Here is an 18,705-nt window from a genome sequence, read left to right as displayed (position 1 = left end):
TCTTGGGTTATCTACCTTTTTGTTACTGATTTGTAGGAATCCTTCATTTGTTCTGAATGAGTCCTCTCTCTCGGACACATGCTTTGAAATGTCTTCTTCCATTTTGTGGCTTTCCTTTTCACTGTCTTGACACCTTTTGATGTATAGAGGGTTTTTTTCTTTTATTTTACTATAGTTCGATTTCTCAGTTTTATGGTTGTGCTCTTTGTACTCTGCTTAATAAATCTTTCCCTATTCCAGGGTCAAGCTTTGTTTTCACCTTTGAAAGGTAGTTTTGATTTACATTCTAAAAAGTATTTCTGGGCCACTTAGTTTTGTCTGTTATCATCCTCTAAGGTATAAAACTCTGTTACTTTTCAAGGTTCAGCAAAGTTTGGAGAAGATTTCTAAACTGGAGCAGGAAAAAGAACATTGGATGTTAGAAGCACAGTTAGCCAAAATCAAGCTGGAGAAAGAAAACCAGCGAATTGCAGATAAGCTGAAGAGTACAGGGAGTGGGCAGCTGGTTGGGCTGGCCCCGGAAACTGCTGCTGTGTTTCATGCTCCGGGCCAGGAAGAAGCCGCAGCCAAGACTGGGCCGGAGCCTGTTCAGAGCACCAGTCTGGTAAGTCTCTTTTTGTGGCCCTTGGCTTTTGGTAAGGATGTAACCTTGAGTTCAACGTTAACCATCTAAACTACGTTATCAGTGTTTGTAACAGGAATGATCCATGCACTTCACAAAGCAACTCCATTAAATTCCAGTGATTTTACGAGTCTTCCCCACAGTGAGAGCCCTGGTGGCGTAGTGGTTAAGAGTTCAGCTGCTAGCCAGAGGGTTGGTTGGCAGATCAAATCCACCAGCTACTCCTTGGAAACTCCTTGGGGCAGTTGTACTGTGTCCTGTAGGGTCACTGTAAGTCGGAATCTACTGGACAGTAGTGGATTTTGGTTTTGGTCCCTAGGGAGAAGGCTGTGTTCTAGAAAAGATATACGCAAATGTAAGTCAAATTTAAGATGATGCAGTTTTTTCATAGAAACATTTATGATACGGGGTTATATTTCTGACCAAGAGCCAAATGCCTAACTTTTTATGCAAATGACAATAAACACCATTTGTAACCAATTATGTGGTGGATTACTTGATGGTATAAAGCTTTGTAACATATATATAATACAGAAACCCATCAGGTTAATTGTATTTCATAAGGCAGCATCTGGCAAGTTATCTTGCAACCTTGTTTCTTGCCTTTTTTTTTTTTTAATTATTATTGTACTTTAGATGAAGGTTTACAGAGCAACTAGCTTCTCATTAAACAATGAGTACGCTTATTGTTTTGTGACATTGGTGACCACCCCACAGCATGTCAACACTCCCCTTCTCGACCTTGGGTTTTGCTATTACCCGCTTTCCTGTCCCCTCCTGCCTTCTAGTCCTTGTCCTGGGGCTGGTGTGCCCCTTTAGTCTCATTTTGTTCATGGGCCTGTCCAATCTTTGGCTGAAGGGTGAATCTCAGGAGCGACTTCATTACTGAGCTAAAAGGGCGCCCGGGGCATATTCTCAGGGTTTCTCCAGTCTCTGTCAGGCCAGTAAGTCTGGTCTTTTTATGTTTCTGCCCTTATTTTTAACTGCAGTGATTGAAAAGGTGAAGAAACGTCTGTATTGGAGTTACAGAGTCCAAAGTTACTTTTTAAAAAATTTTCTAATTATAAAATTCTCGCCATTGTAAAAAAAATAAACAGAAAAATCTAGAAAAGGAGAACTTAAGAAGGGGGGGAAAAAAAACCCTCATAGTCAGAAGGGTCTTTTTACAGGCCTTTCGGAGGAACTTGGGGAGAGCTGTGGAGCTTCTTACAGGCCCTGCTCCCAAGGAGTGTGCTCTTCTGACTTTATCCATTTAGTTTATCGATGCTGTTGAAGAGCAAGTCATGGTCCTTCTCAGCTTTGCCTGCACCTGATCCACAGCATTCCCGAGAATAAAATTTACAAACCAACTTTTATTTTTAAGATATATATGCAAGAGGCCATAGATAAGGTAAGCATTACTGAAGAAGAAGAACAAAGTGGGAGGCCTCGCACTACCTGATATTAGAACCTGTTATACCACCGTGGTAGCCAACACAGCCTAGTACCGGTACAACAACAGATACATAGACCAATGGAACAGAATTGAGAATCCAGACATAAATTCATCCACATATGAGCAGCTGATATTTGACAAAGGCCCGAAGTTCATTAAGCGGGGAAAAGATGATCGCTTTAACAAGTGGAGCTGGCATAACTGGATATCCATCTGCAAAAAAAATGAAACAAGACCCATCCCTGACACCATGCACAAAAACTAACTCAAAATGGATCAGAGACCTAAATATAAAATCTAAAACGGTAAAGATCGTGGAAGAAAAAAGAGAGACAACACAAGGAGCCCTAATACATGGCATAAACAGAATACAAAACATTACTAACAATGTGCAAACACCAGAAGAGAAACTAGATAACTTAGATCTCCTAAAAATCAAACATTTATGCTCATCAAAAAACTTTCCCAAAAGTGTAAAAAGACAGCCTACAGACTGGGAAGAAAATTTTGGCTACAACATATCTGATCAGGGTCTAATCTCTAAAACCTACAAGATACTACAAAACCTCAAAAACAGGAAGAAAAATAATGCAATTAAAAAATGGGCAAAGTATATGAACAGGCACTTCACCAAAGAAGACATTCAGGTGGCTAACAGATACTTGAGGAAATGCTCATGATTATTAGCCATTAGATAAATTCAAATCAAAACATTGTACAATGAGACCTCAACAAGGCTAGGATTAATCAAAAAATCACAAAATAATAAATATTGGAGAGGTTGTGGAGAGACTGGAACACTTATACACTGCTGGTGGGAATGTAAAATGGTACAACCACTTTGGAAATTGATTTGGAAAAAGCTAGAAATATAAGTACCATATGATCCAGCAGTCCCACTGCTTGGAATATAGCCTAGAGAAATAAGAGCCGTCACACAAATGTACACTCATGTTCATTGCAGCACTGTTCACAATAGCAAAAAGATGGAAACAACCTAGGTGCCCATCAACAGATGAATGGATTAATAAATTATAGTATATTCACACAGTGGAATACTACACAACAATAAAGAACAAAGATGAATCCATGAAACATAACATGAATGAATCTGGAAGGCATTATGCTGAATGAAATTATTCAGTCACAAAAGAACAAATATTATATGAGACCACTATTATAAGAACTCAAGAAAACATTATTTGATGGTTACGAGGGTGGGGAGGGAGGAAGAGGGGTATTCACTAACTAGATAGTAGACAAGAATTATCTTAGGGGAAGGAAAAGACAACGCACAATACAGGGGAAGTCACCACAACTGGACTAAACCAAAAGCTAAGAAGTTTCCTGAATACAGCCAAACACTTTGAGGGATAGAGTAGCAGGGGCAGGGGTCTGGGGACATCTAGGTCAATTGGCGTAACAAAGTTTATTAAGACAATGTTCTGCCTACCACTTTGGTGAGTGGTGTCTAGAGTCTTAAAAGCTAGTGAGCGGCCATTTAAGATGCATAAGTTGGTCCCAACCCACCTGGAGCAAAGGAGAATGAAGAATACCAGAGACACAAGGAAAATATTAGCCCAAGAGACAAAAAGGGCCACATAAACCAGAGACTCCATCAGCCTGAGACCAGAAGAACTAGATGGCACCTGGCTACCACCAGTGACCACCCTAACAGGGAACACAACAGAGTCGTTGACAGAGCAGGAGTAAAGTGGGGTACAGAACTCAAATTCTAGTGAAAAGACCAGAGTTAATGGTCTGACTGAGACTGGAGGAACCCCAGAAGACATGGCCCCCAGACTCTTTGTTAACCTACAACTAAAGTCATTCCCGAAGCCAACTCTTCAAAGATTAGACTGGACTATAAGATGTAAAATGATACTTGTGAAGAGTGTGCACCTTAGTTCAAGTAGATATATGAGACTAAATGGGCAGCTGCTGTCCAGAGGCAAGATGAGAAGGCAGAAAGGGACAGGAGCTGGTTGAATGGACATGGGAAATCTAAGGTGGAAAGGAGGAGTGTGCTGCCACATGATAGTGAGAGCACATAGGGTCACATAACTGTGTGTATAAATTTTTGAATGAGAAGCTAACTTGAACTGTAAACTTTCATTTAAAACAGAATAAAAAGAGAGAAAAAAATATATATGCAAACATAGCAACAATTGTGAGGATGGCACAGGACAGGGCAGTGTTTCTTTCCTTCCGTTGTATGTACAATCACTGTGAGTTGGAACTGACTTGATGGCACTTAACAACAGCATACCTCATTGCATCTTAACAGTGTCAGAAACTCAGAATTAGCATTAATTCTTTTTGAAAAAATTTTTTTAAATAATTGTGCTTTAAGTGAAAGTTTACAAATCAAGTGTCTCTCACACAAAAACCCATATACACCTTGCTAAACCAAAAAAACACCTTGCTACACACTCCCAATTACTCTCCCTCTAATGACACAGCCCTCTCTCTCCCTCCACTCTCTCTTTCCGTGTCCATTTCGCCAGCTTCTAACCCCCTCCACCCTCTCATCTCCCCTCCAGACAGGAGATGCCAACATAGTCTCAAGTGTCCACCTGATCCAAGAAGCTCACTCCTCACCAGCATCCCTCTCCACCCCACTGTCCAGTCCAATCCATGTCTGAAGAGTTGGCTTCAGGAATGGTTCCTGTCCTGGGCCAACAGAAGGTTTGGGGACCATGACCACCGGGGCCCTTCTAGTCTCGGTCAGACCATTAAGCCTGGTCTTTTTATGAGAATTTGGGGTCTTCATCCCACTGCTCTCCTGCTCCCTCAGGGGTTTTCTGTTGTGTTCCCTGTCAGGGCAGTCATCGGTTGTAGCCAGGCACCATCTAGTTCTTCTGGTCTCAGGATGATGTAGTCTCTGGTTTATGTGGCCCTTTGTCTTTTGGGCTCATAATTGCCTTGTGTCTTTGGTGTTCTTCATTCTCCTTTGTTCCAGGTGGGTTGAGACCAATTGATGCATCTTAGATGGCTGCTTGCTAACATTTAAGACCCCAGACGCCACTCTTCAAAGTGGGATCCATCATGTTTTCTTAATAGATTTTATTATGCCAATTGACTTAAATGTCCCCTGAAACCATGGTCCCCAAACCACTGCCCCTGCTACACTGGCCTTTGAAGCAGAATTAGCATTAATTTTTTTAGGTGCAGTAATGATATAATTATACAAGGAAAAAATTTTATTTTTTGAAGCTAAATGGTAAAGTACGTAGGGTGAGGTGTCATAATGTCAACTTATTTTCAGATTGCTCAGAAAATATTTTCACAGATAAATAAAGCAAATGTAGCAAAATGTTAACAATTATTGAATCTAAAAGGTTGGCAGTTAGGATCCACCAGCGGCTCCTTGGAAACCATATGGGGCAGTTCTGCTGTGTCCTGTAGGGTCACTGGGAGCCAGAATCAACTCGATGGCACACAACAATAACAAGATGATGGCTATACAGATGTTCACTGTACCTGCTTCCCAAGTTTTCTGTATATATGAAAATTCTTATAATAAAATGTAGGTGAGAAAAAAAAAAGAATTGATAATTTTAGAAAAGCAAAACACGAGCAAAAAACCCAGACTTCTCAGAGCTTTGACTTGGAGGATCACCGTGCTCGCAGATTGATCCTATAGTGTTCTCCCGATTACAAGCCTGTGTCCTGACCACAAATCCTGTACATTGCCTCATGATAGGGGAAGACATCTGCTTTCATCCCATGTCAGAGGTTTAACATTTAGCTACGGTTTATAAATGAAGTAATGAGAGGGACATTCAACAAACAACAGAATTTTGACATCTGTCCAAGGACCATTTGAGAATGAAACACTGCCACCACGCACTCATCTGTGGAATTTCCTTCAGAGCCTGTTTCCAGACAGAAAAAAAGTCTGTCTCATTGATGGGATCTATTTTGGTCGTCTAGGGCTGCTATAACAGAAATACCACCAGTGGATGTCTTTAACAAAGAGAAATGTATTCTCTCACAGTCTAGTAGGCTGCAAGTCCAAATTCAGGGTATCAGCTCCAGGGGAAGGCTTTCTGTTTCTGTCAGCTCTGGAGAAAGGTCCTTGTCATCGGTGTTCCCCTGGTCAAGGAGCTTCTCAGTATAGGAACCCCAGGTGCAAAGGACATGCTATTCTCCTGGCTCTTGTTTGTTGGTGGTATGAGGTACCCACTCTCTGCTCACTTCCCTTTCCTTTTTTTTTTTTTTTTTTAAGATAAAAGATGGTATAGGCCACTCCCTTTGCATTGGATCAGGAATGTGACCTGCATAAGGGAATTACATTTCACCCTGATCTTCTTTAACAATCTAATCTTGCCTCATCAACTGCAGGCAGAGATTAGGATTCACAATACATGGGGAAATCATATCAGATGACAAAATGGTAGACAGTCATATAACTTTGGGAATCATGACCTAGCCAAGTTGGCATTTTTGGGGGACACGATTCCGTCCATGACAGTGTCACAGGCTGTTCTCCATTGGGTCTGATCTCTTCTTTCTCCCCTCATCTCTCCCTGGTTCCATGCATCTGTTCCTACCCTCTTCTTTTAACTGAACTAACAGTAGAAATAATGCTGACCAGGGAGTAACTATGGGACCAGGCTAGACCAGGGAGGACGCGGAAGATGGTAATAGTGATTGCAGTAATCTTGTGCCAGGCACAGTTCTGAAGACTTTTCATATATTAACTCAGTCAGACCTTACACAGATCCTAGGAAATTATAGGTACCATCATATCCTCGTTTGATAAGTGACAGAACTAGGATTCAAACCAGTTGTCTGGGTCCAGAGCCTGTACCCTAACCACCACAGCTCCGTCCTATGAACAGTGCCAGAAAACAGATCAGCTGACAAAAACTCATTTGTTTATCTCTTGCCTTCTAGAAATGCTGAAAGTTGGTAACATGGGGTATATTTGAGTTGTTAATGTCAGTTGCTGAAAGTTGAAGTCTTTTTATTTGACATTTTCTATACACAGCACTGTTCTTGCATATGTAAGTGAGAAAGATTTCTAGGGGCATCTTCATTCCAGAAAACCTTCAGTATTGAGCACTAGTGGGCCATGAGTGATGATGATCTCAGGGTCAGCAGTTTGAATCCACCAGCCAGCCACTCCTTGGAAACCCTATAGGGCAGTTCTGCTCTGTGCTACAGGGTCTCTTTGAGTTGGAATTGACCCTGTGGTGATGGGTTTGGTTTTTTTGTTGTTGTTGTTGAGTTTTGAAGTTGTTCTTACTGTAAGTATGCTGTCTGTTTATCATGTGTACATAGCCTTGGTTCTTCTGCTCTCTTTCTGTCTGCATCTCACTTAAGGGTCATTTTCCTTCCATCCACCTCACACAGTGCTGTCAGGCTGATTTTTCTAGAGTGTAGTACTGCTTATGGAGTCTCTTGCTTCTAGACTTTCAGTGGCTCTCTGTTTCCTACAGAATATAATCCATTTATGTATTTGACGCTCAGAGCCCCTGGATACCTAGTTCCAAACTACCCTTCTAGCCTTTCCTTTACCAGTTCCTTGTACAAACCCAAACCAAACTCCTTTTCCCTGGTAATGTTCTTGGCATTTTTACCTCCCTGTCCACGTTCATAAGGAGCCCTGGTGGCACAGTGGTTAAGACGATCAACTGTTAACCAAGAGGTCAGTGGTTTGAAACCACCAGCAGTTCCTCAGGAGAAAGGTGTAGCAGTCTACTTCCATAGAGATTTACAGCCTTGGAAACCCTATGGGGTTGCTGTGAGTCAGAATCAACTCGATGGCCGTGGGTTTGGAGTCCTTGCTCTTGGCTGTTTCTTTTGCCTGGATATCTGTTTTTCTGTAACCTCCTCAATAGTCACATACTTTCTCCTCCCAACTTGTCTTTCCTTCTCTTTGACTTTCTTGAGTTCAAAACCCTACCCATCATTTCAGGTACAGCTGATACACATTTTCTGTGAACCACCATTCCAGGCATTGCCTTTTATGGCCTGGCTTAGAGAACCAAGACAGCAGCCACCTTTCATGGTTCGCAGTCTAGTCTGTGTAGTGGAATATGTGACCCTCCCTTTGCTGCTTGAAATCTAATGGAATAAGAGCTTTGTGAGATGTCTGTACAGAGTGCTGTGGGATCACTGAGAAGGTAACTGGAGGGGCCGAGGGACGTCACAGAAGAGTCATGTATGCATGGGTTTTAAAAATAAGCGAGAGTCCAAGGCAGGAGAAGAGTATTTCAGGTCAACAGAAGCGTCTTACCATGCAAATCTCCTTCCCTTCTGCACATGGCAGTCCTGTGAAAAATGACCCAAAGTCATCTAACCCACTGCCTTGCACATAGTAGACAATAGCCATAAAAAGTAATGGAGTTTTCTGCCTCCCTTGATGTGCTGTGTTTCAGCCTTAGTGAACTGTGTGCGTGGTTGTACACATGTGGCTGTGAGTGTCCTTTCTGTCTTCTTCCCTTGGGCATTGGTAGCAAGCCTGTGCCCATTTTAAGGTTAATTAATTAATAAAGGAATCTCTTAAGCCACCAGATGACTTTGTTTCAAGCTCATTGAGGCTGAAAAAGTAACTTGAGATAGAAAACTATTTCATTTCTAACCCTGTAACAGTTCAAAGGTCAAACGCTTATTATTTTTATTAAAACACCTACTACTACAATTTGAACATTACCTACCTATTTATTGTAAACCCTGGTGGTGTAGTGGTTAAGTGCTATGGTTGCTAACCAAAAGGTCGGCAGTTCAGATCCAACAGGTGCTCCTTGGAAACCATATGGGGCAGTTCTGCTCTGTCCTGTAGGATCGCTATGAGTCGGAATTGACTCGACAGCAACGGGTTTGGTTGGTTTTAGTTTACCTATTATTTATTGTAATAAAAGATAGCAGTACCCTAAGAAAGAAAAAGCACAGGCAATACAAATTCCCATTTTTTTACTGGAATTAAAAAGCATTGCTTAAAATTAGTATAATTTTATATCTATTTTAAGAAAATAATTCACGCACTTTAAAGATGATTTGAAAATACAGGTAAGAAGAAAAAAAAATAAAAAAGATCATATTTTCCTGGATACCCAAGCTTCAACTTGTTAATCTTTATTTTCTACAAAATGTTACGTGGTTGAGATTGAGATCGTACTTTATAAAATTTCAAATACTTTAGCCTAATGTTAATATACAAATATTGATCCTGTTCTTAGGAACTCTGTATAAATTTACTGATTCCGTAAGGGTCCTTATGGGTATACCTTAGCTTACCTATAACTGAACATCGATTATAATTTTTACTATTTTAAATAACATCTCATTTTTATGCATGAGATTATTTCTGCTTTTTAGATGATTTCCTTGGGATATAGTCTCAGGTTGAAACTATTGGGTCAAAAGGCATAAATATTTTTAAGTTCCTTGATCTTTATGGCCGTATTAGGGCTATATCAGCCTATATTCCCATTAGCAGCATATGGGAAAATAACGGAATTACGTATGTTGAAACTTTTCCTTCCGTTTATCTAATACCATTGCTTTGAGGAGCTGTGTGCTGTATGACACTCTCAAACCAGAACCTGGGAGTGAGAGGCTGGGGGGGAAGGTGGGAGGGATGCATCGTTGCCTCCTGGATATTTGTATTTGCAAAATCCAGTCACGTGTGAATATGTAAGATTCAATGATTGGTGTGTTACTGTAAGCAGTTCTTAACTGAAGGAGAAAGAGTAATTGCTACTCCTGCTTCAGTGAGTAGAAAATTATGGCTCTTCTATAGAAAAAGTATAAAAGACCTTTTATAGCTGGATGGGTGTAGCATTCATTAGCACATTCAACTGGCATACTGCTCGCTGGGCAGAGTGATACTCTTGGGGGTGTTACTTGGAATCTGTGGAAGCTGTTTACTGGCTGTCATCTCTGAGTAACAGAATCTTTCGGAACTGTTTAGTAGTTTAAGTCCTCGTGCCCAAGCACATGCCCTTCCATTTTGAACAATAACCCGAATCCACTAATTGTGGCTATCTGTTTTTAAAATCTTTATCTACAAAAGCAAGCCTTAAAAATTCTGGCAGTACTTTAATGTATTTAAAATTACATTTTCATTTTCTTTAATTTAACTCTATTGTCATCATAATACACACATATATCAAAAGTGTCTTTCTCCTTTCTCCTTTTGAGCTCTCAACCAGAATATTTATTATTCATGTTTTCTATTCAGAGTGTATTATTTATGACGGTTGCCATGATTCTGCCTTTACCCCTTCTTGACTATTGCCTAGGACACAGGTGTGGAAATAACAAGACAGGGTAGGAGCTGACGCCTCTGTCTCTCTTCCCTGGTGATTTGTTGGAAACCCATCCAGTGACAATAGCTGATCAGCATTTTTATGGAGTATCTAGTGATGATCGTTACGTTACTGCCTTGTGACGGAAACGGCGAACACCATTACCCGTCCCTGGGTGTAACATCCTTGTCGTTAGAATCCGTAGGTGGTCTTCTAGTACCCTAGTCCCAATGCTCATTAAAACTTAATATGAGCTGAGAAGAGAAAGTATTACAGGTGTAATCTTTTGTAGTTAATAACTCATCGAACATTGTATTTGAAACGTAGACAGCCGCTTCTAAAGATTTCTTTCTCCTGTGTTCCAGATTGGAGTTTTGACCAAGATCTCTGACAGTGAGGTAATGTATGCCATCACCACGTTGTTTATTACTGAATATCCAGCAGCGTGTTTGTCGACAAAGTTCTGCGAGAGCCGTCCTTGCCCAGTGGTGTTTTCTGAAAGTTCTGACAAACATAGCGCCAGTGTTTTCCCCTTTACCAATGGATCCCTCTTGCTTTTCTTTCCGGTTCTATTTTAGCTGTCACCAACAGATTATAACCCTGTTTTTGTAATTGCCTCAGTGAATGACTTGACTTGGCAATTGGACAAGGTGTGGTGTGAGCTTGGCCACCGGCTGGCTGCTGTGCTGTGGGAGGCTGAGGGCCGTGTCAGTCCAGGGGGCAGGCTGGCAAAGCAGGGCTTTTTAGGGCCTTGATGAGCGGTGTGCTCTGTAGCTCTTTCCAGCCCTCGAGTAAGTGAATCCAGGTCAAATCTGACTTGTCAGATAGGCTTGCATGTCTTAATTTAGAAATATTCAGTGTAATCTCGTAAGTAACCGTTAAAAGAACACTGAGGTCATTCAGCTTACCACTCAGCGTGGCGAGCTGGTAAATTTAGTTCAAGGAGGTTGGTAAATTCTTGGATTTCCTTACTGGCCTTATAATTTAGATAAGCTGGAACTTGTGCATATGTTTTTAAATTAAACTCAGTAGTGCGTCATTGCTGGAGTAACTCATAGAAATAGCAGTCTGGAAAAAGGGCCATGAACATTTCAATATAGAAATAGTGTCAGTTGTTAGTTTGTTTAAGAACATTAGACTGTCTTAAGGTGATTTGGGGGAAAGAAAAAAAAAAGAATGTTTGGGTTTTAGGAGTTTCAGTAAATGTCCCCTTTTTCTAGTGAGAGGTAGACATACAAGCCAGACGGATGGAGATGTGAAGTCAGAGAAAAGCTGGGGGAAGGGACATGGTCCCAGTGGGCTGCTCCATACTTCCCTTCTGCTCTGTCCTCTGAAGCCATAACTTTACTCTGAAATACTGCATGGGAGAAATTAATTAGGGTGGACGTTTACCTGCCTGTCTGGAGTTTATTCAGGGGGTTGGAAAACTAGGATTCCCTGTTACATTCTTATGTCACATGACAGATGAAAATGTACAAAATGGCTTTTTATTTTTCTGAAATGATGGTTAGTCTTTTTTTCTAGAACTGCTTCAGCTCACTGGCATTCATTCATGTTTGTGTTCTCTCTCTCTCTAGGTTCCGGATGTGGAGTCCCGTGAAGACTTAATTAAAAATCACTACATGGCCAGGATAGGGGAGCTCACATCGCAGCTGCAGGTGGCTGATAGTAAGTCGGTGCATTTCTACGCCGAGGTGAGTGGAGCGCTCCTTAGGTCAGGTGCTCTCTTCCTCACCCACTCAGCGATCAGGCCGCTGTCCCGCCTCCTACTGTTCACCAGGAGAGAGAGAGAGGCCAGTGTCCACGTGTTCACATACATTTGGTTGAGGTTCATATTGGTTGGTCTGTATGCCAGCCAGAAATCCTCATTTCAGTTAATATAGGACTGATTTGTCATTTCCAAGTGACTGAAAAACAGTTGGGAGATGGATAGGTAGCCTTCCATGTGGTCAGACGTGTTTTGGAGCATTGTTACTACAGAGGACTTGTTTTAGAGAGCTACGCGCAATTCTGGAAACCCTGGCAGTATAGTGGTTAAGTGCTACGGCTGCTGATCAAAAGCTCAGCAGTTCACATCCACCGGCACGCCTCGGAAACTCTATGGGACGGTTCTACTTTGTCCTGTAGGGTCGCCAGGAGTCGGAATCGGCTCAGCGGCAGTGGGTTTGGTTTGGTTTGGCTTATGGGCAGCTTAAAGTCACAGACATTTACAGATCCAGGCATTCTCAGCGTACTCACACTATGCCTGTGTCTAGTTATTTATTTATTTAATGTTTCCCAATTTCCAAATGACAAACGTGGAAATATAAATTCCTGTCAATGGCAAAATGAAAAGTGTAAGGTTTGTCAACCTTTAAAAGATATACAGTCTTACTTCTTGTTACAGTCTCATCTTCCCTCACCAAATAATTCATTTTCGTAAGAGAATTAGTAAAACACTGTGCAAGATAAACCAAAAATGCACTTGTTGCCGTTGAGTTGATCCCAACTCATAGTGACCCTATAGGACTGAGTAGTTTCCACAGAGTTGCCCCATAGAGTTTCCAAGGAGCGCCTGGTGGATTCGAACTGCCGACCTTTTGTTTAGCAGCCGTGGCACTTAACCACAGCCCGACCAGGGTTTCCAAATGTGCGAGATAATCACCAAAAATTAAAAGGTGGGGTGGTGGGAGGAGGATAAAGGAACAAAGTACAGATATCAGAGATTAAGAAACAAATGATAAGACGAAATATGGATGCTGCCCCACATATAAGAATGTCTTTAAGGTATCTGCTTTGAAACTTTATATTGAAAGGTCAGTAGTTATGGATGGCAGACAGAGAATAATAATGTGAAAATGGTTAAAGAAATCTAAAAAGGAAAGACAGCACCCTGTAGTGGGCCCTTTTCTCTACTTTTGTCCTGTACTGCAGAGATGGAGACATTGATAGGAGGTTAGTTGCTGGAAGTGGCGAAGGACTTTGCTGGTCTTTTCTCTTCCTGCCAAAATACACGACCTGCCTAGTTCAGTGCTGCAAACTGATCAATAGCGGCAGAGCTTGCTGGGCGGCAGGAAGGGAGGAAGACAGCAAACTGGGTGACTTGCGGTGGAACTGCTGGAGTGCCGGTCACTTAGCCACACCGTGCAGCAGACAGTCGTTCCCTTGTTGTTTGCTTCCGGCCCGCTTTCTGAGTTAATGTCCCAGACTTGCCTGCTTATTGTCATCTTCATGTGGACCGTGCCCTGAGTGTCTCCCACCCTCTGACAGGCTCAGTGCTGAGCGCCTGGTGGATGCTTCGTTAGTAGGGGGATGGTTGATTTGGTTGGCCAGACTGTCCTGAAATTCCCTTGTGAGGAATGAAATGAGTAGCGAGAGAGGTTTTGAGGCTCTTTGGTTCTGAGAGATTTGTTGATCTTAGCAAATGTCTTCAGCACAATTGTGATGCAAGAATTTTTAAGTTGTCCAAATTTTTCCTTGTGTGTAAACAGGAAGTGGCGACCCCCTGGACAGCTTTGCTGGAAGGGTCAGTGTGAGCATCTGATGTTGACAGGGCATTTAAATGTGTCTCTGCAGATCCTCTTCGTCTGACTCGGGCCTTCCCAGAAAGCCCAGTGATTCTTCTAATGGCACATCCTCTTTGAATAACAGTGTTCTGGTTAGTCTGGGTTTGGCAGACGCTCCGAAGAAAGCAGCTGGGATCTTTACAGTCGTGCACTCATTGTTTTTTCCATGCAGATAGAGTGTAACCTAGAGCGTAGGACGGTAAAGCTTTTATTCTCCTATAACTTGGTCCCTAACAAGGGACTTAAAACACAGGGAAAGTATAGTCCTAGGGTCCATGGGGCATGGTCAGAAGCCATCAATAACTTCTGAAGTAGCCACTTCCCTTCTCATCCTGCGTCAGTAAAAACGAATCCTGGGTATTAGTAGAAACCTCCTGTGTTCGTTGTACCCACTGGTCGTGGAGCTGGAGCTAGAGCCAGCAGAAAATCACTGATGAGCGTGGGTGATTAGACTGTTTTTCTTTCTTATTAAAATGATGAGGCTGGGGACCACATTTGTGTGTGGTACAATGCCTGCAGGTATTCAGTGGGTTTGTGGAATGAATGAATGGCTTTTGGCTCTTGGGATTGTTTTCAAATAATCTTCCATCAAGTAAAGTTAGTTTTGGAAAGTGCTTCCTGGGTGATGGGACATTTTCTGATTTCACAGTGCCGTGCACTCTCTAAAAGGCTGGCCTTGGCTGAAAAGTCCAAAGAGGCATTGACAGAAGAGATGAAGCTGGCCAGTCAGAACGTCAGCAGGCTTCAGGTGAGTCCCTGAGTGTCACCTGAGCAAGTTCAGTGTGTTTTTTCATTGGAAGGACTTGGCCAGCAAGGCTGGCATTTCCTTTCCAAAGCAGTGGCTCTCAACCTCTGGACATGCTTTTTTCTCACCGCTTCATTTCTGACTCACTGTAAAGTAACAGCTTACTTACATCAGGCACAAAGTGGCTACAGCATTTGTTTCTCTGACGTGATGTTAATTTCTAGGTAGTCAGCGTTTCCTTAAATATACTTGTTTACCCATAATCCATCCTTTCCCTCCTCTTCCCTGCAACCACGTGTCTTGGTGCACTGTAGGATTGTTCTGCACACATCACTCTCTTCCTTTTGCTTCCTGTTTCATCAAACTAACATAAACCAAAAGGTGGTTGTTGTTAGTTGCTGTCAAGCCAGTTCCCACTCATGGCCACCCCATCTGTGACCATTTGGAAGCAGATCGCCAGGCCTGTCTTCTGAGGTGCTTCAGGGTAGATTTGAACCACCAGGCTTTCAGCTTGTTAGTCGAGCACTTAATCACTTAAGTCACCCAGGGAATATTCCTCACCATTTTGTTTTTACAACATTGCCTCCAGAAAGCCTCTGTTAGAGAGAAACACGATACTGGGTGTTATGGATTGAATTACATCCCCTTAAAATATGTGTTGCAAATCCTGACCTCTGTGCCTGCGGTTATAATCCCATTTGGGAATGGGTTGTACTTGTTACGTTAATGAGGTACAGGATTTGTGTAGGGTGTGTTTTGAGCCAATCTCAAGCCAGCTAGGAAGCAGAGATAGAGGAAGAGAGATGCCAAGCCACATGAAGATGGCCCAGGAGCAGAAGCTCAGAAGAGACAAGGACCTTCCCCTAGAGCAGATAGAGAAAGCCTTCCCCTAGAGCCAGCAGCCCTGCATTCAGACTCGTAGTCTCCTAAACTATGAGAAAATAAATGTGTTTGTTAAAGCCACCCACTTTCTGTTATAGCAGCACTAGGTAACAGACACTGGGCAGAGAAGACATGTTAGCACAGCATTGCCACTTCCTCCCTGTTTCAGATTTAGCTTACAGCATTAGCTACAAGAACAGGACAAGGTTTTAGAGGGCTGAAGAGAGCGGGAGCCATGGGAAGAGAGATGAAGGCTGCTTCTTCCAGAGAGGCGTTGCTGTGCGGGCGGGCCACTGAGGTGTGGGAGGTAGGGTTTTGCAGGAGACAGGCTTCCTCCCCTCACCTGCGGCTCAGGAAAACCTGAGGGATTCTGGAAAGATCATTTAACCTTCTTGTTTTTGTGACAGTTTTATACACGGCATAGAAGTAAACCCTTATATTTTTGTAAAGAAATCCGGAACATTTTGAAGGCTAAGAAAAACTCTCTTCCCTTTTCTTTAACTTTGTTCTCTTATTGGGTCTGTGGCTTGACCTTCACGTCAGTTGATCAGATAGGTCATCTTGATAGGCTTTTCCAGGTTTTTTTTTTACAAATCAAAAAAGTTGTAGAATGGTGTGGATGGTGGGATTTTGATCTTTCTTTCTTTCTTTCTTTCTGTTTTTCTCCCTCTTTTCCTTTGCTGTTTAGGATGAGTTGACAACCACCAAGAGGAGCTATGAGGACCAGTTAAGTATGATGAGCGACCACCTGTGCAGCATGAACGAGACCTTGTCGAAGCAGAGAGAAGAGATCGACACGCTCAAGATGGCCAGCAAGGTATGGCAGGTGAGGCGAGCCAGGGCAGTCTCCTGGAATACAGTATTTAATATGGCCATAGGTCTTGCATTTCTGGAGCAAATGGTTAAGAGATTTAAAGCATTTATAAATGATTTTCCTTAATCTCATTTGTCTTCTTATCTGAAGTAAAATTAAGTCATAAGTGGAGAAGGTCTGCCCTTGAAGGCCCTAAGACCGCGTCTGCTGCTTTAGGGCAGTTTTTGCACTTCTGCTACCGCTGGATTAGGGTTAGGGGGCCTCCCAGGGCGCTGAGGGTAGGGACTGCTCTTCTTTTATATCAGAGTCTGAAGTGGTGGTGCTGAAGAGTCATCTTCTTCAGCAAATTCGTGCTCATAAATATCCATATGACAGAGGAATTTCTTACCCTCTTAAATCCAAACATTTCCTCTGATTTTGTTTCCCAGAAAGCCTCAGCTTGCCCAGGCTGGGACCCGTAGATATCGGGCAGTATTTTTATGTTGAAATGCATAGCCACATACCGTTTCTCTATTGTTAAAACATAACGTATATAGTCTTTTGCCATGAAAGCTAAGTCCGGGGGCCAGGAATGTGGTGTGTGCGTCATCTCAGATGCTGAGCACGTTTTGGTAACTCAGGCAACGCTGTACACCATCAGCTGGGGTTCACTGTCTCCAGCCTGTGCTCTTGGGGATCTGCTGCTGTCATTTATTGATTCAGCGGGTGTTTATTGAGTTCCTGCCGTTAGCATCTGCTGGTGGTGGTGCGGGGCAGCGTACTGCACAGTCAGGATCTTCTTGGAAAACACGTCTTGTTACTGCATTGGAATCTGCTGTCTACAGTTTTGTTTCTCAGAGTAGTTTCATGATATCGATTGGCCTCTAGCTACTTTGGAAGGTGTCTCCGGTGCTTCGCTAGGACACCTCTGTGATGTCTGTAGCCAGCTAATGTGGTTCTCATTATGGTTCTTTAGTTACTTGTGCTTTGGGAAACTTGAGCTCGAGGAACGCCTTTTTAAAACTCTTTTGGCCTCTTGATATTCCAGCAGGGGAACAGCGGACTCACAGGTTATATGCCTAGTAATGGGAGGAAGCACACGTATTGAAAAGGTCGTGTTTTGGTTTTTCCTCATGGTATATCTAATTTATTTTAGTGGTTGTATGAGAAAGCCCGTTTTAACATCTAACGTTTGAAAGAAGTAGCAATGATTCTTTTTTTTTCTCATTAATCTTTTTTATTTTTACTGAACATTAGATGAAGGTTTACAGAACGAACTAGTTTCTCATTAAACAGTTAGTACATATATTGTTTTATGACATTGGTTAACCACCCCACGACATGTCAACACGCTCCCTTCTCAGCCTTAGGTTCCCCATTACCAGCGTTCCTGTCCCCTCCTCCTTTCTAGTCCTTGCCCCAGGGCTGGTGTGCCCCTATCGTCTTGTTTTATGGGCCTGTCCAGTCTTTGGCTGAAAGGGTGTCTGGGGCCATATTCTCAGGGCTTTTCCAGTCTCTGTCAGGCCACCAAGTCTCGTCTTCCTTTTTGAGTTAGAATTTTGTTCTACATTTTTCTCTAGCTCTGTCCAAGACCCTCTATTGTGATCCCTGTCAGAGCAGTCAGTGGTGGTAGCCGGGCACCATCTAATTGTACTGGACTCAGTCTGGTGGAGGCCATGGTAGATGTGGTCCATTAGTCCTTTGGACTAATCTTACCCTTGTATCTTTAGTTCTCTTCATTCTTCCTTGTTCCCGAAGGGGTGAGACCAGTGGAGTATCCTAGATGGCCGCTCACAGACTTTTAAGACCCCAGACGAGAAGTAGCGATGATTCTAGGGAAACTTTTCAGTCTCCATACTGGCAAAAGGCATTTAGTTTTGAATTGAGAAAGGCCAGTGTTGAGTAGGAGCCCTGGTGGTGCAGTGGTTAAATCACTTAGCTGTTAACCAGAAGGTTGGCAGTTTAAGCCCACCAGCTGCTCCACGGGAGAAAGATGTGGCAGTCTGCTTCCATAAAGATTACAACCTTGGGAACCCTATGGGGCAGTTCTACTTTGCCCTAAAGAGTCGCTGTGAGTTGAAATAAACTTGACGGCAGTGGGTTTGGTTTCTGGTTTTAATGTTGAGCATGGCAAGGTTCATTGTCCTGAAGGTAATTGGATTACAGGTACTTCAGAAGTTAGGAAATTTTCAGGCCTTCTTAGAGCTTTTTAAACTATTTCTCAGAACACCTGTCATTGTATCGTTAATCTTCCTTTGATCCCTGTATTTTGCTTCTTTTGTTTCCCCCATTTATTAGCAATTTAGGTTGTACAAGCACCGTGCTATAGCTGAAGTGACATCGTTGCGGGTGGATACTGAGTAAACATCCTCAACCATTTGTTTGCCATTATCTTGCTTCTTGTGTTTGTTTTGCAAGCATT

The 18,705-nt window shown here is 42.5% G+C and overlaps 1 protein-coding gene across 3 annotated transcripts in view; it reads left to right on the top strand.

Annotated features, from left to right (window-relative positions):
* Positions 1-18,705, top strand: part of PPP1R21 (protein phosphatase 1 regulatory subunit 21) — a 77,735-nt gene that overhangs the window by 57,700 nt on the left and 1,330 nt on the right. For 2 of the 3 annotated variants that reach the window (XM_049870540.1, XM_049870538.1), the window contains 5 exons: positions 362-604; positions 10,684-10,716; positions 11,896-12,012; positions 14,513-14,611; positions 16,179-16,316. In XM_049870540.1, coding sequence (XP_049726497.1) covers positions 362-604; positions 10,684-10,716; positions 11,896-12,012; positions 14,513-14,611; positions 16,179-16,316 — 630 coding nt within the window. The remainder of the gene's footprint in view (positions 1-361; positions 605-10,683; positions 10,717-11,895; positions 12,013-14,512; positions 14,612-16,178; positions 16,317-18,705) is intronic. The other variant, XM_049870539.1, reaches the window with a different exon arrangement.

This window comes from Elephas maximus, chromosome 26, assembly GCF_024166365.1.
Source record: "Elephas maximus indicus isolate mEleMax1 chromosome 26, mEleMax1 primary haplotype, whole genome shotgun sequence".
In the NCBI taxonomy this organism is placed as follows: Eukaryota; Metazoa; Chordata; class Mammalia; order Proboscidea; family Elephantidae; genus Elephas; species Elephas maximus.
Note: the sequence above shows the minus strand (reverse complement) of the source record. Positions and strands in the feature narration are given on the sequence as shown.